Genomic DNA, 18,471 nt, shown 5'->3' on the forward strand with positions numbered 1-18,471 from the left:
CTAATACCGTATGCATAGGTAACATAACTATTATTCTTAGAAATTCACAATAATAATTAGCCCTAACTTGGGCGATTTTCATTAAATTTTAATATTTTTTTTTTTGAACTGTTTTAAAAAATATGATCCACAAAATGGCTATCTTGGAAATTTAATAAATTTATTTTCCTAAAAAAAATGTTTGATAATTTTTTGAATTTTTGAAAAAAAAATCGAATATTATGTTATTCAATCAGAATTTCCATAATTATTACTGTAAAAAAATATTTTCCAAATACTATGAGTGATACGGGACTTCTGGGACATACTGTATATTATCATCTATATACTTCAATGTTCATATAAAATATTATTACTGGTATTTTTGAAATTAAAAAAAACTACTTGTTACATTTATTTACAAAATAATATGTTGGTAATATGCAAATATTATAATATTAGTGTAGACGTTTTTACGATTTATACCTATTAGATAATAATAGTACTTCAAAATTTAAAACCAAGATATATTTAAAAAAAAAATGCTGTTTTAATTAATATTGTGTTAAGTTTAAGTACCTTAATATGATCAGGCATAGCCGCTATGAATTGTTCAGCTAATGTCAAGACACGAACATCGTGTTCCCCTGCAAAAAAAATAACAAAACAAACGATTTATTATGATTGAAATTATACAAAATAAAACATAACGTATCGAACGAAATATTGTTGTTGTGCTTTCAAAGTAGGTAATATAATATAGTATTATATAGTTGATATGCTTACCTGGTCACTGCGACATTGTTATACTTACACGTACATCGTAGAGAAAGAATAAATCGCAACGAATATTTTTATTACTATACAAAACAGTAATTATAATCTACACGCATACAACATGATAAATCATGACGACCTTCAGCTCTATATTAAAATAATATATATAAACGAGAAAAAAATAACGTATCAATATAGCCTAATATTATGGTGCATTTCAATAAAACATTCTAACAAAAAAAAAATGGAAAAAAAAATGCCTAATGCCTATAAAGAACGGTGTGAAAATACTGCAGTGGACGTTTGTTTCATACGCACATAATAATATGTTGTAATTATATTTCATTATGACGTTTTACACATTCACATAATATGATATTATTTACATGTTACAGGCAGATCATGCGATGCCCGAAACTCGGTGATAGGATATAGGTTCGGTGATAGTATCTGGACAAATCCATTAATGTTTTTAATTTGTATTATCAACTTAGTCATATGGTTTAAATTAAATGAGAATTGATTTGATTTTACATTTTAAATGATTTAAAATAATATTAATGTGTTACTGCACTCTACAGCAAAATAATTACGTTACAACCGTATTGCACAAAAATAGAATTTATGCGTCACTGCGATTAAATGAGGTAAATGAAGTCAAAAGTCATTAATTGTTATCATTTTTAAAATATATTATTATGTTATATTTAAAAAAAAAAAAAACGCCATATTTAAATATCTGTTTATGGTATTTTAGATTCAACTTTTGAAAGTTGTGGTCATGACCGAGGGTGCGATCGAATCAAACATGAAAAAAAAATAAAATGTCAGATACACTTAGGAGTAAGGTATTATAATAAGTAATATTTTAAGAGGTATTATGATTTTATAGCATATTAAACTATGGTAAATGTGTGTTGTAAGTCACACATATTACTTATCTTAAAAAAGTTATTAGTAAATTCGATACCGGATTCCAAAGATTTCATTCACTGCCGTTGTCAAGTCACAGATATTAGTTCGATATGCAAAGAAACATAAATTGTGATTATAATCAATACGGATTATAGGTTCCTCTTATCGTTATTGAAGTCCTAGGTACTCATACTTATCAATGACAAAGTTTTTTTGTGCCGCATATGGCTGCATTTAATTTATATTACTATTCTTATCCTCTTCCATTTTAAATCATCAAACCATCCCCGTTTCCGATCGACGTTTATGACAATGTGAGTTACTATAATTATTATTCTATAATTTACTAATGACTAATAAATATAAAAAAAATCACACTACCTAATCCGGTGTTTCTTAAGTCTTAACTGATGATTGATGGACCATAGGGACTAGGAAGTCCAAAGATGCTTACTCCTGGGTCCACAGAGTGTTTTGGGATTTTTTTCGATTTATGACCAAAAACTTTTTTTTTGAAACAGTTCATACTATTTGATAACTCACCACTTCTCAGTTTAAATTGTTGTAATTATAATTTAACTTCGTCTAATTTTGTATTAATTATCTTTCTTTTTTTTTACTTATTCTTTAAAGGTACCTAGGTCATTTATATATTTCTGTATTCAAATACAGAAACATGGATAAGCCATAAGCCATACGCACCATCCTTTTCTTGTGGACTTCAACACTATTTATGGTTATATAACCATTGATTTCAGCTCAAAATAAACGTCACATCGGGTTAGCACTTTAATCTAACTTAATGTATTTTGGCACCCGCAATATTTATTCAGAGCAATGACATTTTTAATTACAGTCGTCACTAAACATGACTTCTCTGCGAGACCGGATTTTCTAGTCCTTACGGATTCTCACGTTTATTTTTTTTCTGTGGGAAATGGCTATATTAAGTATTTTAAAGGGGTCCATGTAGGTATCACAAAAGGTTAAAAACCGTTGACCCAATCCAAGTGATTGCCGAACGTCACACGTGCACTTCGCGATCCACCCGTAACACATATAATAATATGTACGCATATTACATAATAATATGTACACAATCATCTATTTCAAAATCGTAATAACACAGTGTAAAAATGTACCGTAGTGTATAGTGTTCATACCGTGTTCAGCGGGATCTTTGGGCGTTTGAACAGCGTCTTCGATTCGTTCATCGTTCTGATGTTCGTCGGATCGCGTGTTACCATTGCCATCGTTCTCACTACCCACGGCTCCGTCCGCCGGTCCATCGGCCAGCGCGGTTACCATGCCTAACGGTCAGCCAATCAAATTCTACCGTAACAAGCTAATAAAAATAAAAGCTATCGAACGCATAAAAAATAATGTAGAAAAAAAAACAACAGAAAGAAAAAACGGGGAGAAATAAAATAAAAAAAAACCATCTGGCCTCCTACAGTGGTTGGGGGGCGATAAATGCCCGTCGCCTGATTGGCCCGTTTTAATATTATTTATACGATAACGTGATTGTGCGCCCGGCGATATGGATAATTGCAGGTAGGTAACTAATTCCTAACGTTAAAAATAAAATTAATAATGATAATAGTTTAAACAAATAATAAACAAAACAAACAAACAAACACAATTCTTGTAAGTATGCCCTGCAATACGATCTCTGAACATAACACCCGAATAGCAAATATTGTGAATTCTCGATTCAATAATATTGTAACTAATGCCATATTATGTTAATCTACATATTATTATTTTGGCGCGTATAGTATAAAATAATAGTATAATTACTCTACAATATTAATATACAGCTATTTGTATATAACGGTATTGTCAACGTGTGACGATTAAATACGGTTAAAATAATAATAATAAATAAATACGCCGAAAATATAATATTTACGTCACCTACTCACCTACATTTACATAATAACAATATTACGTCATATTAACATATTTTCTAAATGTCGATTATGCCACAATAATAATAATAATAATAGTAATAATAATAATAATAATAATAATAATAATAATAATAATAATAATAATAGTAATAATAATAACCATAATATTATTTAAGTAATAATTTAACTGTATACAGTAATAACTGTAACAGTATTATCATATTATATTATCGACGAAAGCGAAATGTTGAGGTCTAATTTGTAATAATATAATAATATATTATAATAAATTTAAAATAACAAAGATAGTCATTAAGCAAAAGGTATACTTACAAATTATAAAATCAGACTTTGTTAAAACTGGTGATTTTTCGGACGAATTCCCGCTATCCGATGTAGGAGATTGTAGTGGAAGAAACAAACTCTTTTGGAACCTATACATAACAAATATTATATACGACTTTATTAAACGTGAATGATAAACAACTTTCACTCAATTTTTAATTATTATATAATAATTATAAAATTTAAATTAAGATATAATTTACTTTTGAATAGAAGGGAAATAGAGTGATGGTTTGCAAAATTGATCATAATAGTCATCCGTTTGATAAAAGCTATTGGGTAATGGTCTTTTGGAACCTTGAGTTTCTTGTGGTTTTATTTCATTTTTATCTGTTTTGGTTTCCCCTTTTGAACCTTTTACGAGTAGTTATAAAAATTAAATTAATTATTTAAAAAATAAAATATATGGTTAATAGAAAAATATAATTTAAATAAAGCAATTACATAATATGGTGACAGATTTATTAGGTGGAGGTGTTGGATTATTTGGCTCATCGGTAGTTTGATTAATTTCTTTCTTAATGTCACTAAAAAACATGATATTGTATGTGAATAAATAATAAAACTATCTAGATATAATATTTACCTATTAATTCCATCGGGCCTTAAAAATACATCGTTACTTGAATTGTCATTGGTGCAATACTGATTTTGATTGAAATCGTTGAAATCTGTAATGATTATAATAAAAACATGTCATTCTGCATATGTATATCTCACTAAAATAAAAAAAAATGTTGTTTCATACACTGATGAACGGATTCTAATATATCGGGTTGAGAGTAATCCTGATTAAAATTGTTATTTGAATTTTGAACAGTTTGATACCACTGACACAGTAAAACTGCTGTATCTTTGTGTCCTTTTTTACAAGCCCACATCTACCAAAATAGAATTTTAAAATAATCATTAGAAAATATAATTATAATAAAGAGATAATTTATTAATTCATCACTAGTAAATTATTACCAGTGGCGTATAGCCTTCACGATCCTGTTTTGAAACATTGACTTCCATTTCCAAAAACAGTGACACATTTTCTAATTTCCATTGAAGTAGTATGCACACAAGTCTAAAACCAAATCAAGAAAGTTAGAAAGATTAATTGAAAAACTTTTAACTGTTGTTAATTATATTGCTTAATCTTACTTAGAATATCCCAAAAAAGCAGCCATATGTAAAATAGTGGTTTCGGTTTCTAATTGCTTAACGTTACATTCAGATTCAGATTTCCACGAGAACTGTTTCATTTTTTCACAATAATTTACAAGCTGATCTTCAAAGTTGGGCTTGCTAAACATAAGGATACTATCCTTCTAAAAAAAAAAAAACTTATTAACTCAACCTAAATAATTGTTAACAGTAAATATTAGAATATATACTAATGGTTGGTCTGTTTGTTGATTGCTCGGCTGCTGTAAGTAATCTTCGATGGAGTCAAGTTTTTGTAGCAAATGAAATTTGAGTAGAGATGGCGTGTGTGACATTGATAATGAGGAAATAGTTAGTGGGAATTCGTGTTGACGGTATTCAAATATCGCGGTGGTTGATACTGGCCTCCCATCAATGACTACTTGCAATGTAACGGTGCCTATATCATGAGCTGCAGAACAAGACATATTGGTTTTTAATCTAACTTTGATTAATTAAATCTTAGGTACAAAATAAATAACGAGTTCTGGAAATTTTAATTATAATATTTCCGTCAGTAGTGAAGGCATAACTGAATAATTGTTGTTGTTTATTTTTTTTTTATTGTTTAATTCAATTTTATTGGATTATCGACTTTTTTATCTTATCAATAAATTGTGATACAATGTTAGGAATGTTGAACACGGGACAGAAGAATTATAATATAATTTATATTAAGATGCTTTATGATAACTACTCACAAATATTCAAAATATTATATGAATATTCTAAATATCTCCTTCAAGTATAACATTCTTGTACTTATTTTTTATACTATAAGTACACAGGTACTATTATTTCTTGTATTTTTGTATTATTATAGAAATATTATGTTTCTTATTTTAATACCTAATGGCTAATAGCAATAGTTTACCTGGACAGTAACATCGTAAAACACCTCCTTGAATCAAAGTGCTTGGAACTGTGATCGTATCAAACATAACAGTGTACGATGAGGAAGAAAACCAGGGACCCGTGATTAGTACCTTAACACCTCCCTAGAAATAAATATAGTCAAATAAAATAGTTTATGCTCAACATAATTAACCTACACAAACCTCGGGAAATGCCCATTCAGGACAGTAATCAGTTATTTGTAGTACATCCATGTCTAATTGTGGTTGCCCATGTGGCTGCATATCCACAGCATTTGTCCCTATATCCGTAACTAAATCTGTGAAACAATATTATACATTTAATTAAAAATTGGTACAAAATACTAATTTCATCTAGTGCTGATCATTATTAGATGCATACTTGAAGCATGTTGCGTTGCATGTTCTAGGATATCAAGTTCTTGGAAGTCAGTAAGCATATCAAACGCATCGAGACTCACAAATACATCGTCTCCAGGGCCGTCTAGATTTTTATTACTATGATCGTCATCCAATCTGTACACAATACAATTTTATAATACATTATCACAGTTGCGCCTCCAGGAGGGCGGAGAGTTGTGTGTTAAACATCAGCCTATCCTTAGCCATAAATATGGTAAAGTTTATTTACAATAAATATGCTTCAGATGTTACAAAGTAGGTACCTATATTGTCGTAACATGGTTCTATTTCATATTTGATTTTATTATTATAAAGACCGATGACTACAACGGAGAGTCTGTGATTCCTCACAAGTTATAGGTATATAAACATAAAATTAAAACACTACTAAAAAAATCGTGATCACGCGCCTACATTATTATCTTAATTGATAAATAGGTATCGTCCATAATGTTTTAAAATTTAGTGTGTTAAATATTTGAACGGAGGATCACAAACGAGTATCGAAAATACATATATTACTGAATCGAAAATCGGTGACGATATTAACATTTGAGATAAAAAATATTAAATACATGTAAAGTCAAACGATTAGATGTTTGTCCAAATAATATTAAGATTTTACCGTAACAATTGATCAGCATTGGCACACGAGACAGGCATATTGGCTGAAAGCGTCTGTTGTATGTCGTCGTGGGTCAAATCTAATGTGACATCATAGAATTCCGATTTCACGTGGTCCGACTGTTGTTTTAGATGATCTTGTCCGTGGAACAAGTGTACAGCATGTTCGTCTTGATTTTGTGAAGTGTGATACGTTTGTTTTTCGGTATACACGTGGATCACTTCGTCTGAACCTTGTGGCTTATATGATATCATTGTAGTGGGAATGTGATTATTGTCCGTCACGTTGATCGGTGGTTGTCTGTTGTTTAATATTTGATTGTTATCTCTCTATAAATAAAAAAATAAAGCACTATATTATAGTTTGTTATGCAGATATTTAAACAATAAAAACTTAAGCAACAGTCAAGCATTGTTAAGAAACAATAATTATAAAAGAACTTTTTTTTTTTAATGAACTTTTTGATTGTTTTTATAAGAAGAAAAATTATTTATTAACACTAGAAGTAGGTATAACCAGTAAAAATACAAAAATATAATATTACAAAGTATAATTTTTTAATTATTTGTTTCGAAGTTCAACTGTTAAAAATTATTTTTTTAGGTACTATATACCATGTGCACTAATAACTTTTAAACAATATTGGTAATTGTTCAAGCTCAATGTTAAAATTATTTTAATTTTTAAATTATGGAAACTGTTTTCATGAATTATTTAATATATAAAAAATGGGTATATTAAATAGGTATATTTAAATGCATTGATTTCGCTCAAACTGTGTACAGTTTATATTTTTAATAGATATATAGACATATAGACTATGTAGTGGATCGTAAAAAACTGATTTTGTCAAAAAAAGAGTTTGATAAGCGCACATACCTATTTTATCTTGTTTTAAATTTTTCATTTTCACGAAAATAAAACGTAGTACTTAAATACAACTTGGTACATGTTAGTACTTGGTTAGTGGTGTCAACTTTACAATCAATATACAGGGTTATACGAAAATTACAACATTCGTAGTGAACCCAATTTCGTATTTTCTTGTCACCACTCTTAGCATGAAATAAGTAATAACGGATCTGAATAGATACTTACGCAATCGTGCTTGAGAATTATTTGTTGTTGTTGCTGCGGTTGCTGTTGTTGTGGTTGATTGCGAAAATCCCTTGTGGAATTTGACAACAAGTTGTTGTTCATTGTGGTGTTCAAGGAGGTAGGCCCACTCTGTGCCTGTTATCGAAATTTATATTTTTCATTATCATCATATAACACTATATTATGATTTGAATATCATATTTTTTAATGAATATTAAAATGTACTAAATATCATTGGTAAATATCGTTGGTCAATAACCAAATTTAAATGATATCTAATGAGCATATGGGTTGATTTGTTTTAGAATAAGTTTTAAATTTAATCGATGTGGAATAGAAACCCAAATTGAAAAAAAAAACAATTCAAATTAGTGTTTTTCACGGTAATCGATGACAACAAAAGTGTGTTTTCGCTTTTTACGAATGAACGAATGAGTTTGTCGTCTTGCGTACCTTATGATTGACGTGATTAGCGATCATTAATGTGTTCATCGTGGTTCTGGACGAGTTAACGTGGTGGTTGGTGAGTAACATTGTACCGGGGCGCGATCGATTTCCAGTCGTCGACGACACCTGCGAAGCGTTGTCACCATGTTTTAAGCAATCCAAATCAACGGTGACGTTATACAATAAATTATATTATCATTATTATGATAAGTGAATACCATAATATTATTGTTTCTACGTACTAGTTTTACATCCAGACCTATTTCTGGACCATCGCCAATGTATTTATTTACTAAAAAAAACGCACCTGATTGCTGTCTGACGGTGAAATCCGTCTGATCGGACGCGAGCACGATTGTCCGTCCGCGCACGTGGAGTCCGGACATCCGCATTCCAGCGTTCGGCTAAGTAAAGTTGCCCTGGCGTTCTTCTGCCACTCCATCAGCTGTGTGACCATGGCGGCTACACATTCGGCCGTCTACCAGACAACATAGTACAATAATACATCAGTTCGTTGGGTTAGATTTCGGGAATAGGTGTAGTGCATACATGATAATATAGTATTATGTATTATACATATGATATAGGGTGGCCCACAATGTTTTTCTGTTTTTTATTTGGTCACCAACACAGAAAAATGGTAGATACCGGTGGTCCACTCTGTAGAATATTATATAGGTCACGTCGTCAAAGGACAACATCGTAATCACAATATTATTTTAATTTATACGAGCTTTATTACACACCAGATTTGAATCATTATACGAGATTTTAAGTGATGGGTTCGAACCGGAATCATGGTGGTCATCGGTATACAGCTTTTTAGAATAAACTAGAAAACCTCATGCAAATCGTTTGACATTTCACCGATGATGGAATGTTTAAGACTATCCGGTTGCATAAATTGCATTCATCAAATTATATTATATTTGCTGAAATTAACTTTTATCATTAAATTTTCTCTTTTGTTATAGAAAATGACTTGAAATAAACAAAGGACAATTGCTGTACCTGTACTATATATACCCAAATATGTGGTTAATTATTTGTATGTTTATAAATGGTATATAATTTATTTTTGAAATTTAACGAATGCCACGTTTGTATAATAATGTTTTTTTTTACATGTCTACCTTTTTAGCTTAATAAAATAACAAAACTGAAATAGGAAATGAAAATCTCAATGAACTCAGTAAAATCTCCGTACCTAGTAAAATGCAAATATGATTGAAAATATAAACATCGTTACATATAATATATTATAGAAGGTATACCTACAATATTCATCTGTAAGTATAGTTTAAAAATTTATTTAAAAACATGTCATTATAAATTTTTTTTTCTTCTAAATCACAATATAACAACGTTTTAAATTAAATTAAACAAACTAAAAATGAAATTTATTGTATTCATGATTTTTTTGCATGAATTAAAATCTAAGAAAAGTTATCTTACATTGTACAATAACGTCAGGTAAAACATGTAGGCATGCTAATGACATGGCTCCTGAAAAAAAACTTACGATAACTTTGAAAAGCAATATTAAAAGTTCAAAATATGCTTGTAGTAGAACGGCCGTATTTTAGATTTGAAAAGTTTGATGTGACTACTTTGTATTATTTGCATGTTAAGTATTGTATACAAGTATAAAATAATATCGGTAATTTGTTTGTCTACTGTATCAGTTTAAAGAAGTTGAATGCATTTGGTCGTCGCAACATCTGTTTTATAGTTTAGGATTACGTGCTATAGTTGTTTGCCAATTTAATTTTATACTATCCATACATTTCGATTCATGCGTACCTTATAAAATTAACACTTAAAAAAATACAATTTTTACCTCATCTGCAGTTATCATACATTTTAAATTAATCCAAAAACTTGTTCTTATTTTTCTAGAAATCCAAGTATTGCATTTTTTTTTAGCAAATGACCATTATTATGATTGAATAGTTGTTTTTACTGATTTTAACTGTTTTTATAACGATAACACGCTATTTTCTACAATATAATGATTATATACTCATTTGAACTGTTAACGTGACGTTATACGATTAAATCTAATTTCTCTAAACATTTTTTGTAGAAAACCAAATGTTAAATGGTACCTAGTATATTAACTTTTTGGATATTGAGTTTCATACAAATTCATATATTATGCACCAGCACTAACATCCATTTTTTCTATTTAAATTAATATAAGTAAGTCTTTAGATTAGGTGCATTCATGATTTTTTGATCAACAGTTGACACTATATTGATTTTTCTGAATACATTTTTTATTTTATGTATTTATCTCTTTACAATTTGCCATGTTAAAAATACTGCTTACTAATTAATCAAAACTATAATATAATAAACTTTGCATTAATATTTGTACTATAAATTATGCAAACATTAATTTATTCCTATTGTTTACTACAGAATTCTACAAATTAATGTAAAATTGTTTAAAATTTAAGTAAATAAGCCAATTGAGAATTTGTTAAGTAACTAATTTAATAGTTTCTATATTAACCTGAGTAAAAGCCATTTTAGTACTGGAAATTATCAACAAAAATATATTACCTACGAGTATTGAGTACTCATAGTTTAAAAATTCGGTATATTTTTTTTAATTTAAACTTCTGAAATGACATATTGTATCATTTAGAAAACGCTAAGGCGTTGATCAATATTTTACCTAAATAGACAATAAAGGCATAATATTGATTCTTTTTTCGTTTTATTTTTAATTTTGTGTGCTATTTAAATAATAATAATAATACTACGAAATTATATTATATTGTGCCTCAATAACTTGACTGAGAATTTAGCAGTAGAACATTTAACATTATACAATTTAAAAAAAGAATTAACATTGTAACTTGTAAAAAGAATCATGAAATTACTAAAAGTCTGATTTATTATGAGGATTATTAATTTCAGAGTGCCGTTTTTATTTATCTTTATATTATGTGTTTTGACGTTTAAATATAATACATTTTTTAGATATAAAATATGTCATTTTAATTGTTTGTCGAATAGGTACTAATAAAATTCATTCTGATTAAATATCATACCAAAACATATTTACCGTTTATCCATAAAATATTTTAAAATTACGTTTCAAAAATATAGTTCTCTACCAGAAGTTCAAAAAAAAATTTGATGGCTAAGGTAACCTAACCAGACTGTTAATAAATGTTTTTCAAATTATATATTAACCTTTTTTAGATTAATGTAACCGCACTATTACCGTCACTTTCCAAAACTGAGGTCCGTTTATAATAAGTCATACGTCGAAGTAAAAACGTATTTTTTCTGATTGATTGAATAGTATAAGGAGATCGCTATTTTATTTTATAAGCTAAATCAAAATTGGAAATTAGGATAGGAAATTGGGAATGTCTTGTATTTTTACAAAATATGAAATAATATAACTACAAAATAAGAAATATGTAAGTATGTTATAATATGATTTAACAGTCAAACGTAACTATACCAACGATATCAATATTGTTTTCATAATATATGAAAGTAAATATCTTTAATGGTTATAATCGCAAGAGAACAATTATCAGAATATAAATATTATATAAATATTATATAAATATTCTGAATATTACTAAATAGGTATATACCTATATTTGTTTTTATGCATACTTATATTATTCAAGTAATATACGTATTTGTAAACTAATTAGGAATAGAAATGCTCAGTTTGATAGTGGTATTGGAATAATTTATAAAATACCTACTAAGGCCAACAACATTTTATCAATTTTCAACAACTTTTGTTGGTCTGCTTAAAAAGTTTTACTTATTTTGATATGTATAGGTATAGGCAATTTACGTTATTATAGGTTAAAATGGCACACATAATATAAGTTAATTATTAGCATTATTTATTAATGCTATTGTAGTTTTTCTATAGAGTTTTTAATAAATAAATAATGAGAATACATTTTATTTTTTATACCGATGAAAAAAAACCAAAATGGAGCTATTATAACAATTTGTTATGATTTGGCTGTGGTGCATGATAATATACTCACTTATATTTTTTTTAAATGTTCAATTATGGAAATGTTTCTTCATTTAAATAAAATTATAATATTATGTTTATTATTTTAGAAACAAAAATATATATATATTTAAATAGATACATTCAAATATTTTATATGTTCGGTTACAATCTATCGTGTACATTTTATATGTTACATGTAAAGAAGTGTTTATTATATTTTAAACGGGCTCGTTGAACCAATTTAATTTTGTTCGAAGCACTACAAGTACTTACTGATACTTCCATTTCGTTGCTAAGGTCAGGGTCTTCCTCATAAACTGAAAATAAAATAATAAACAAAAGATATTTTTTACACTAAGGAGAAATAACTTCATAAGTCAGCTATAGTATGTGAAATACGATAAAATTCTATGGGTCACTTACACATGGGTTTCAACTGAGATAGTAATTCATCTTTAGTCCACTCTTTACGATCAGCCCACAGCGCGAGGCTCGGCGAAATTACCGATAATTTGTTGTCGTCCGGATACGGCACATTCAAATAGTGCACCAACACCATATCAGGATTCTATTGATAACCGAAATAAGATACACATTATTACTATAGCTATAGTATAATTATATATACAAAAAAAACGTATCATTGTTGTCGCGTGCGTTGAGTTTCCATTTTTTAATTTTTATGGTTTCAGAATTATAAAAAAATTGTTTTTATAAGATTTATAAGAACTTATATTTTTAACACGCTTTGTCGTAACTAATCGATAAGTACGTAGCTACAGTAAAGTTTATATTGAAATAAAATGTGTCTCGAGTACCGCTTACTTACTTTGCACATTTTAATTTAGACGTACATAAGATGTTATTGTTATTCGTATTGTTTCAAAAAAGCCAATTAATATAGTGTTCAAAACGCAGTGACAATAATTATTTGTTGTAAGTATTATAGTATGTATTCTAAAAACAACTGTGATCGGTTGATATTTTATCCAAATAAAATCAGAATTTTCCAATTTCGTAATATCTACTTGAGATCAGTAAAACATGAGTATTTTTAATCTTCACTCAGATAATTTTGTGGCATCACTTGTAACTTTCAAGTATATTTGACGATTTAAAAAGTATTTTGAAAAACAGAAATAATTCATATTAATAGTAAAATTAATGGGTTCTCTTAACACGTTCACTGCGGATGACATTTGTGTGTACTTAAGCGTGACGCTGAAAAAATTGGAGTCATAAAAAAAAAATTCCTAAAAATTGAAAAATTAAAATATCATTGTACAGTTTGCACTTGTTTATGAAAAAATGCGTATAGAAGACGCTGAAGAAAAACAAAAAATGTATTCGTAACGCTGACCAAATTATAGTGCATTTAATAACAAGGGAAATGACGCCATTTGGCGTCATCTGAAGTGAACGTGTTAAAACCAAAGTAATGTCTGCATTTTTTTTTAACGATATCAAACAAGTGTTATTAGTAAGCACGCTAAGCATTTGGACAGGTTTTATAATATTTTATAAAATAAAAGACATACAATTTGTTTTTTATGCATTCTTAAACCGTTCATCCGATTGCGATGAAATTTGGTAAAAAGATAGAATAGAACTCGGGAAAAAAGATAGGCTACATTTTGTCACTCACTTGCAATAACCAGTAACACCTTCTGTGAAATGTCGGAAGTATCGCTGAATGTACATAGCACCCATAAATGCACTAAAAAAAAGAAAACACAATATTTATATTATTTAATTACGATTTGTCTGGATGGGATTGGGATCAATGAAAATATAATGAATTGAGTAGTATAAACAAAAGGAAAAATATTAAATCTCTGCTTCTTTCAGTGTGGTATGATTTGACATTATACGTCGTGGTACGTATTGTTCCAGTATGTGGTTTGATTTGTCATGCAGGACACAGGTGTACAATTGCAACATTGTGTTATTATATAGTTGAAACAAATATAATATGATATACTATTGACTAAGCCCGTATTGTCCCATTAATGTGTTATAAAAATAAATAGTATAAGAGTTTTTTTATTGCATACTGTTTATTACAAACGATTAGAAATGCGATGACGGTAATAGACACGTCGTCGAGGGTGTGCGTAAAAAGTGAGTATTACGTCATCAACTGTATAGAGTAAGACGACCGAGTTAAGTACACAAATATCAATCAAGAAAACTCACTGTCATCAGCTTGAAAGCTAATCGTATTGATTTAGTGACGATAAGGACCGTTCTTAGAGTGCCCTCGACCCAGTGGTTTACGCTTAGATTTAGGGTAAAAAAAAAAAGAGGAATTTCAAAAATTATATTATTTCATAGCATTTAAAAGAATTTAAAGCATTTTGTTTCATAGAGAAATAACGGAAAGATTTCTTGGAAATAAAGCTCAATAAAGGTACCTACCTCCGCATTATATATTGTAATGTAATGTACATTATAAGTTAATAATTACCGCAGTCAAGGATATGATAATGTGGTTAATATGGTAGGAAAAAAAGTGGTTCAGTAATACTTTTAGAAAACCTTAGAGCTTATTTTGTTCCGTACACTATTTATAATCATAATTTGCTTCGTGGAGATATGGTATGACCCATTGACCCATAATAGCGGCTATGACTTTTTTTGTATAATTCAATGACTAAAATATTTTCTGCCTCTACCGAAGATATTAGTACCTATATGCATATAGATATATAATTCTTATGAAGTTTATTAGTTTTGATTAAATTTATATTATCAGTAAAAATAAATGGATATTTTAAATAGATGTTTATATTAGACTTAGCAGTTTTTTCCCTTGGCCTCGCAGATCCTGGCGATGAGCGTATTATTATATTATGCTTAGCGTCTTAGCGTATTATAATTTAAGTTTTATTTTAGACTTTAATTTAAAACTATAAGCAGATGCGCTTACGCTTTAGGTGGGTAGATTAATTTGTAATGTGAATACCGAGTGGGATTTAAAAAGGACTGACTGTGTATATATGATTATATCAGCTATAATATCAAGTTTTAATGATCATTTTTGTGAGAAATTTAATATTTTGTATTCTGATAAATGTAATCATAAATGTATATTTTAGATTAAATAAGTATTAAAAGAGGTAGTGATTGTGTTTGGTTCTGCTTGATGTAGTATCTATTAAAAAAAATGTATTTTTAAACGAGTAGAAAAAACAAATTCGTCTAAAAGGAAAAAGTTTAATAAAAAAAAAAAAGCTATCATATTTTATAACAACTTAGTCTGCACAGGAAATTACAAAATTCACTGCCTGCTCGTAAACAACTTTTACGGGCAATTAAATTTCGGTGAACGCGCGACGTGTACAGGTACTTATATTATTATCTTGCAAGGTGCTCTGGCGACCGGCGGTTCCGGTTGGTCGCGTTCGCGAAAGTCCATCGCAAGAAAATCGTAATTGGCGTCTTCGAAATCATTGTACGTAAAATTGGAGTAATTTTAATTGGATACGGGTCAGGAGACGGACAGGAATCGACAGGAAAAGCGGCTCGGGATGCGAAAGCGTTGCGCTCTTTCACCGTGACATCGCATACAGTTGGCACGGCCAAGCGCGGCATTAAGTCCCTGTAGGCACAGCATGGCATTAAATCTTAAAGTTTACACTCCTAATTTGGAGTTGCCCGAGTAACCTGAGCAGTGTCTTTGCGCAATTATAGGAATCCGTTCTTGCGAACAACATCATTTTTTTCTAAGCTAAGAGTCGTCGAGGACGGGTGCACGTCACTGCAGTTTCAGACCCGCGAGGCCAATACTATATTATAGCTATTATTTTAGTTGGGTCCACATTCAGTACAAGGGTGGTTTCGGTATGTAAACTTAAAATTATTATGATGTACAAGTTTAGACCCGGCATGTAAGGTATACGGCTAACTTCTATACTATAGTCATACTTTCTATCTTATTAACAGCTAAGTCACAGACATATTATATAGGTGTTCGCAGGCTGTACTATAGTAAAGAAGTACGTTTATCTATAATCGCTCACGAGTTGAACTGGGCTCCCTACTAAACATCTCACAAAATTGTCAATAACACATTTAAGATAGCACCTATACATAGTTTTTAAAACGATTAAATTATTATTTTGGTTATTATATTATTTTAGTTAATGAAAGTGAAAATGTTTTTATTTTTTCTGTAACTCACTACAGTTTAATGACTAATAGACGTCTTTATTTCACTATAATGTTGATTAGTGCTTTGGTTTAAACAGACAGCCATACTCTTAGGTTCACGGATTCGGATAGATGTTATTATATTATAATAATAATTAATATTCTAAATATTATTATTTGATTTGATAACATACAGCAACAGTGATTTAGTTAGATACAATCTAATTTGTATCGATGTAAATCTGTCATTGTAATCAATAGCAGCCCAATAGATGTTGGTATTACTGTAAAGAAAATGTATTGCCAGTTTGTCTGCTACCGTAAAACTATTACAATTATTATTAATGAAAATTAATATTTACATTATTCGTTGTACCTAATGAAAAATAAAAATAATAAAAGCAGCTCGGGAGATCAACCTCCATCATGATGTAAGGGATGGGAGAGTGGTTGATTTATATGAGACCCCTTCAACGATTTGTTTGACGGTGTAAAATAATTTGTAGTCATAATAAATAACCATAATAATAATAAGAGTTATTAGCTTGGTTGCACGCAGTTATCGCTTTCCAAGTCATCGTCGTATGGAAAATCGTGCCTAAACATATGTATAGTAATAATAATAATAATTATATTATCATCATAATAATATTTAACGTAATATATTATAATTTATTGGGACGTATATATTATTATATATACGTACGTTTTGTACGAAACATAAACAATAATTGAAAAATGTCGCACGGCCGACCGACCGGCTTGCAGACGTCCGGTCGTCTGGCCGACTGTCTGCATGTACGGTATACAGAGATTGCGATAAACCTTAGTGTATATAGGCTGCCCCGGTGGCGTGCACGGGTGGTGGGGTGGACGATGGGTACAGAAGTGGTTGTAAGGGGTGCACGTCACGTAAAAAACGAAAGAAAGAAAAACGTCAACGAGACATTTACATTTTCCGACAAGACGTTCGGTACGGACAATGAGAGCTATTTTTGCGTACAGTGAAATTATTGTGGACTGCGAATGTGTATTATAATATTATATTGTCGGCATAATAGTAATAATATTATGTGATACAGCTGCCGAACGTAAAATACGGTAATACGGCATAAAATAAGTATAAACAAACAGTATAATTTAAATAAAAACGGTTGTGAATATATTACATTGTGACCGTTAAGAAATACGTGGTTTTGTTAAACAATGAAAAATCGTCGACGGGGAAAAACGTCAAAACGTTCAATAGCTCAGGTCTTCAGGTAAACATATTATGCGAACCACACGAAACAATATTTGTATTTTTTTCGTGGCCATATTATTACTTCTATATCATGTCATTTATAGTCGCTTATAATTCAGTGTCTTAGCTCACTGCGGTTGACACTTGCAGCTATCCGCACACGGAATCAACTGAGATTAAAGTTATTATACACGGACAGCATAAACAAGTGTTCAAAATGCAGTTTACGTGTCCAACTGACGGTGGTTTAATGCGCGAGACCTCCGTCACCGTGTAAAAGTAGATTAGAAAAAGCTTTTCGGATGTTTTCGCTTTACAAAATTATCATAGCTGGCATTACTATAATATTATGCAGAAATCGTCTTGTGATGAATATATATATATAATGTATATTCATATTAATTTATTAATTTAACAGAGCAACCAGTACTAGATATAATATGGGAGATCTAGAAAAGTTCGGACGAATCGAGTTCGGCATCGTATCATCGAATATTTCA

At 29.6% G+C, this 18,471-nt stretch overlaps 1 protein-coding gene across 4 annotated transcripts in view; it reads right to left on the reverse strand.

Annotated features, from left to right (window-relative positions):
* Positions 1-18,471, reverse strand: part of LOC100574895 (calmodulin-binding transcription activator 1) — a 118,744-nt gene that overhangs the window by 7,064 nt on the left and 93,209 nt on the right. For 3 of the 4 annotated variants that reach the window (XM_029487424.1, XM_029487421.1, XM_029487420.1), the window contains exons 6-25: positions 14,222-14,293; positions 13,000-13,144; positions 12,850-12,893; positions 8,875-9,045; positions 8,574-8,693; positions 8,121-8,255; positions 7,023-7,351; positions 6,378-6,511; positions 6,179-6,294; positions 5,995-6,118; positions 5,312-5,532; positions 5,079-5,245; positions 4,899-5,001; positions 4,678-4,810; positions 4,516-4,600; positions 4,374-4,456; positions 4,133-4,283; positions 3,918-4,018; positions 2,835-2,981; positions 559-626 (exon numbers count right to left, since the gene is read on the reverse strand). In XM_029487424.1, coding sequence (XP_029343284.1) covers positions 559-626; positions 2,835-2,981; positions 3,918-4,018; positions 4,133-4,283; positions 4,374-4,456; positions 4,516-4,600; positions 4,678-4,810; positions 4,899-5,001; positions 5,079-5,245; positions 5,312-5,532; positions 5,995-6,118; positions 6,179-6,294; positions 6,378-6,511; positions 7,023-7,351; positions 8,121-8,255; positions 8,574-8,693; positions 8,875-9,045; positions 12,850-12,893; positions 13,000-13,144; positions 14,222-14,293 — 2,649 coding nt within the window. The remainder of the gene's footprint in view (positions 1-558; positions 627-2,834; positions 2,982-3,917; positions 4,019-4,132; positions 4,284-4,373; positions 4,457-4,515; positions 4,601-4,677; positions 4,811-4,898; positions 5,002-5,078; positions 5,246-5,311; positions 5,533-5,994; positions 6,119-6,178; positions 6,295-6,377; positions 6,512-7,022; positions 7,352-8,120; positions 8,256-8,573; positions 8,694-8,874; positions 9,046-12,849; positions 12,894-12,999; positions 13,145-14,221; positions 14,294-18,471) is intronic. The other variant, XM_029487426.1, reaches the window with a different exon arrangement.

Source organism: Acyrthosiphon pisum, chromosome X (assembly GCF_005508785.2).
Source record: "Acyrthosiphon pisum isolate AL4f chromosome X, pea_aphid_22Mar2018_4r6ur, whole genome shotgun sequence".
Lineage (NCBI taxonomy): Eukaryota > Metazoa > Arthropoda > Insecta > Hemiptera > Aphididae > Acyrthosiphon > Acyrthosiphon pisum.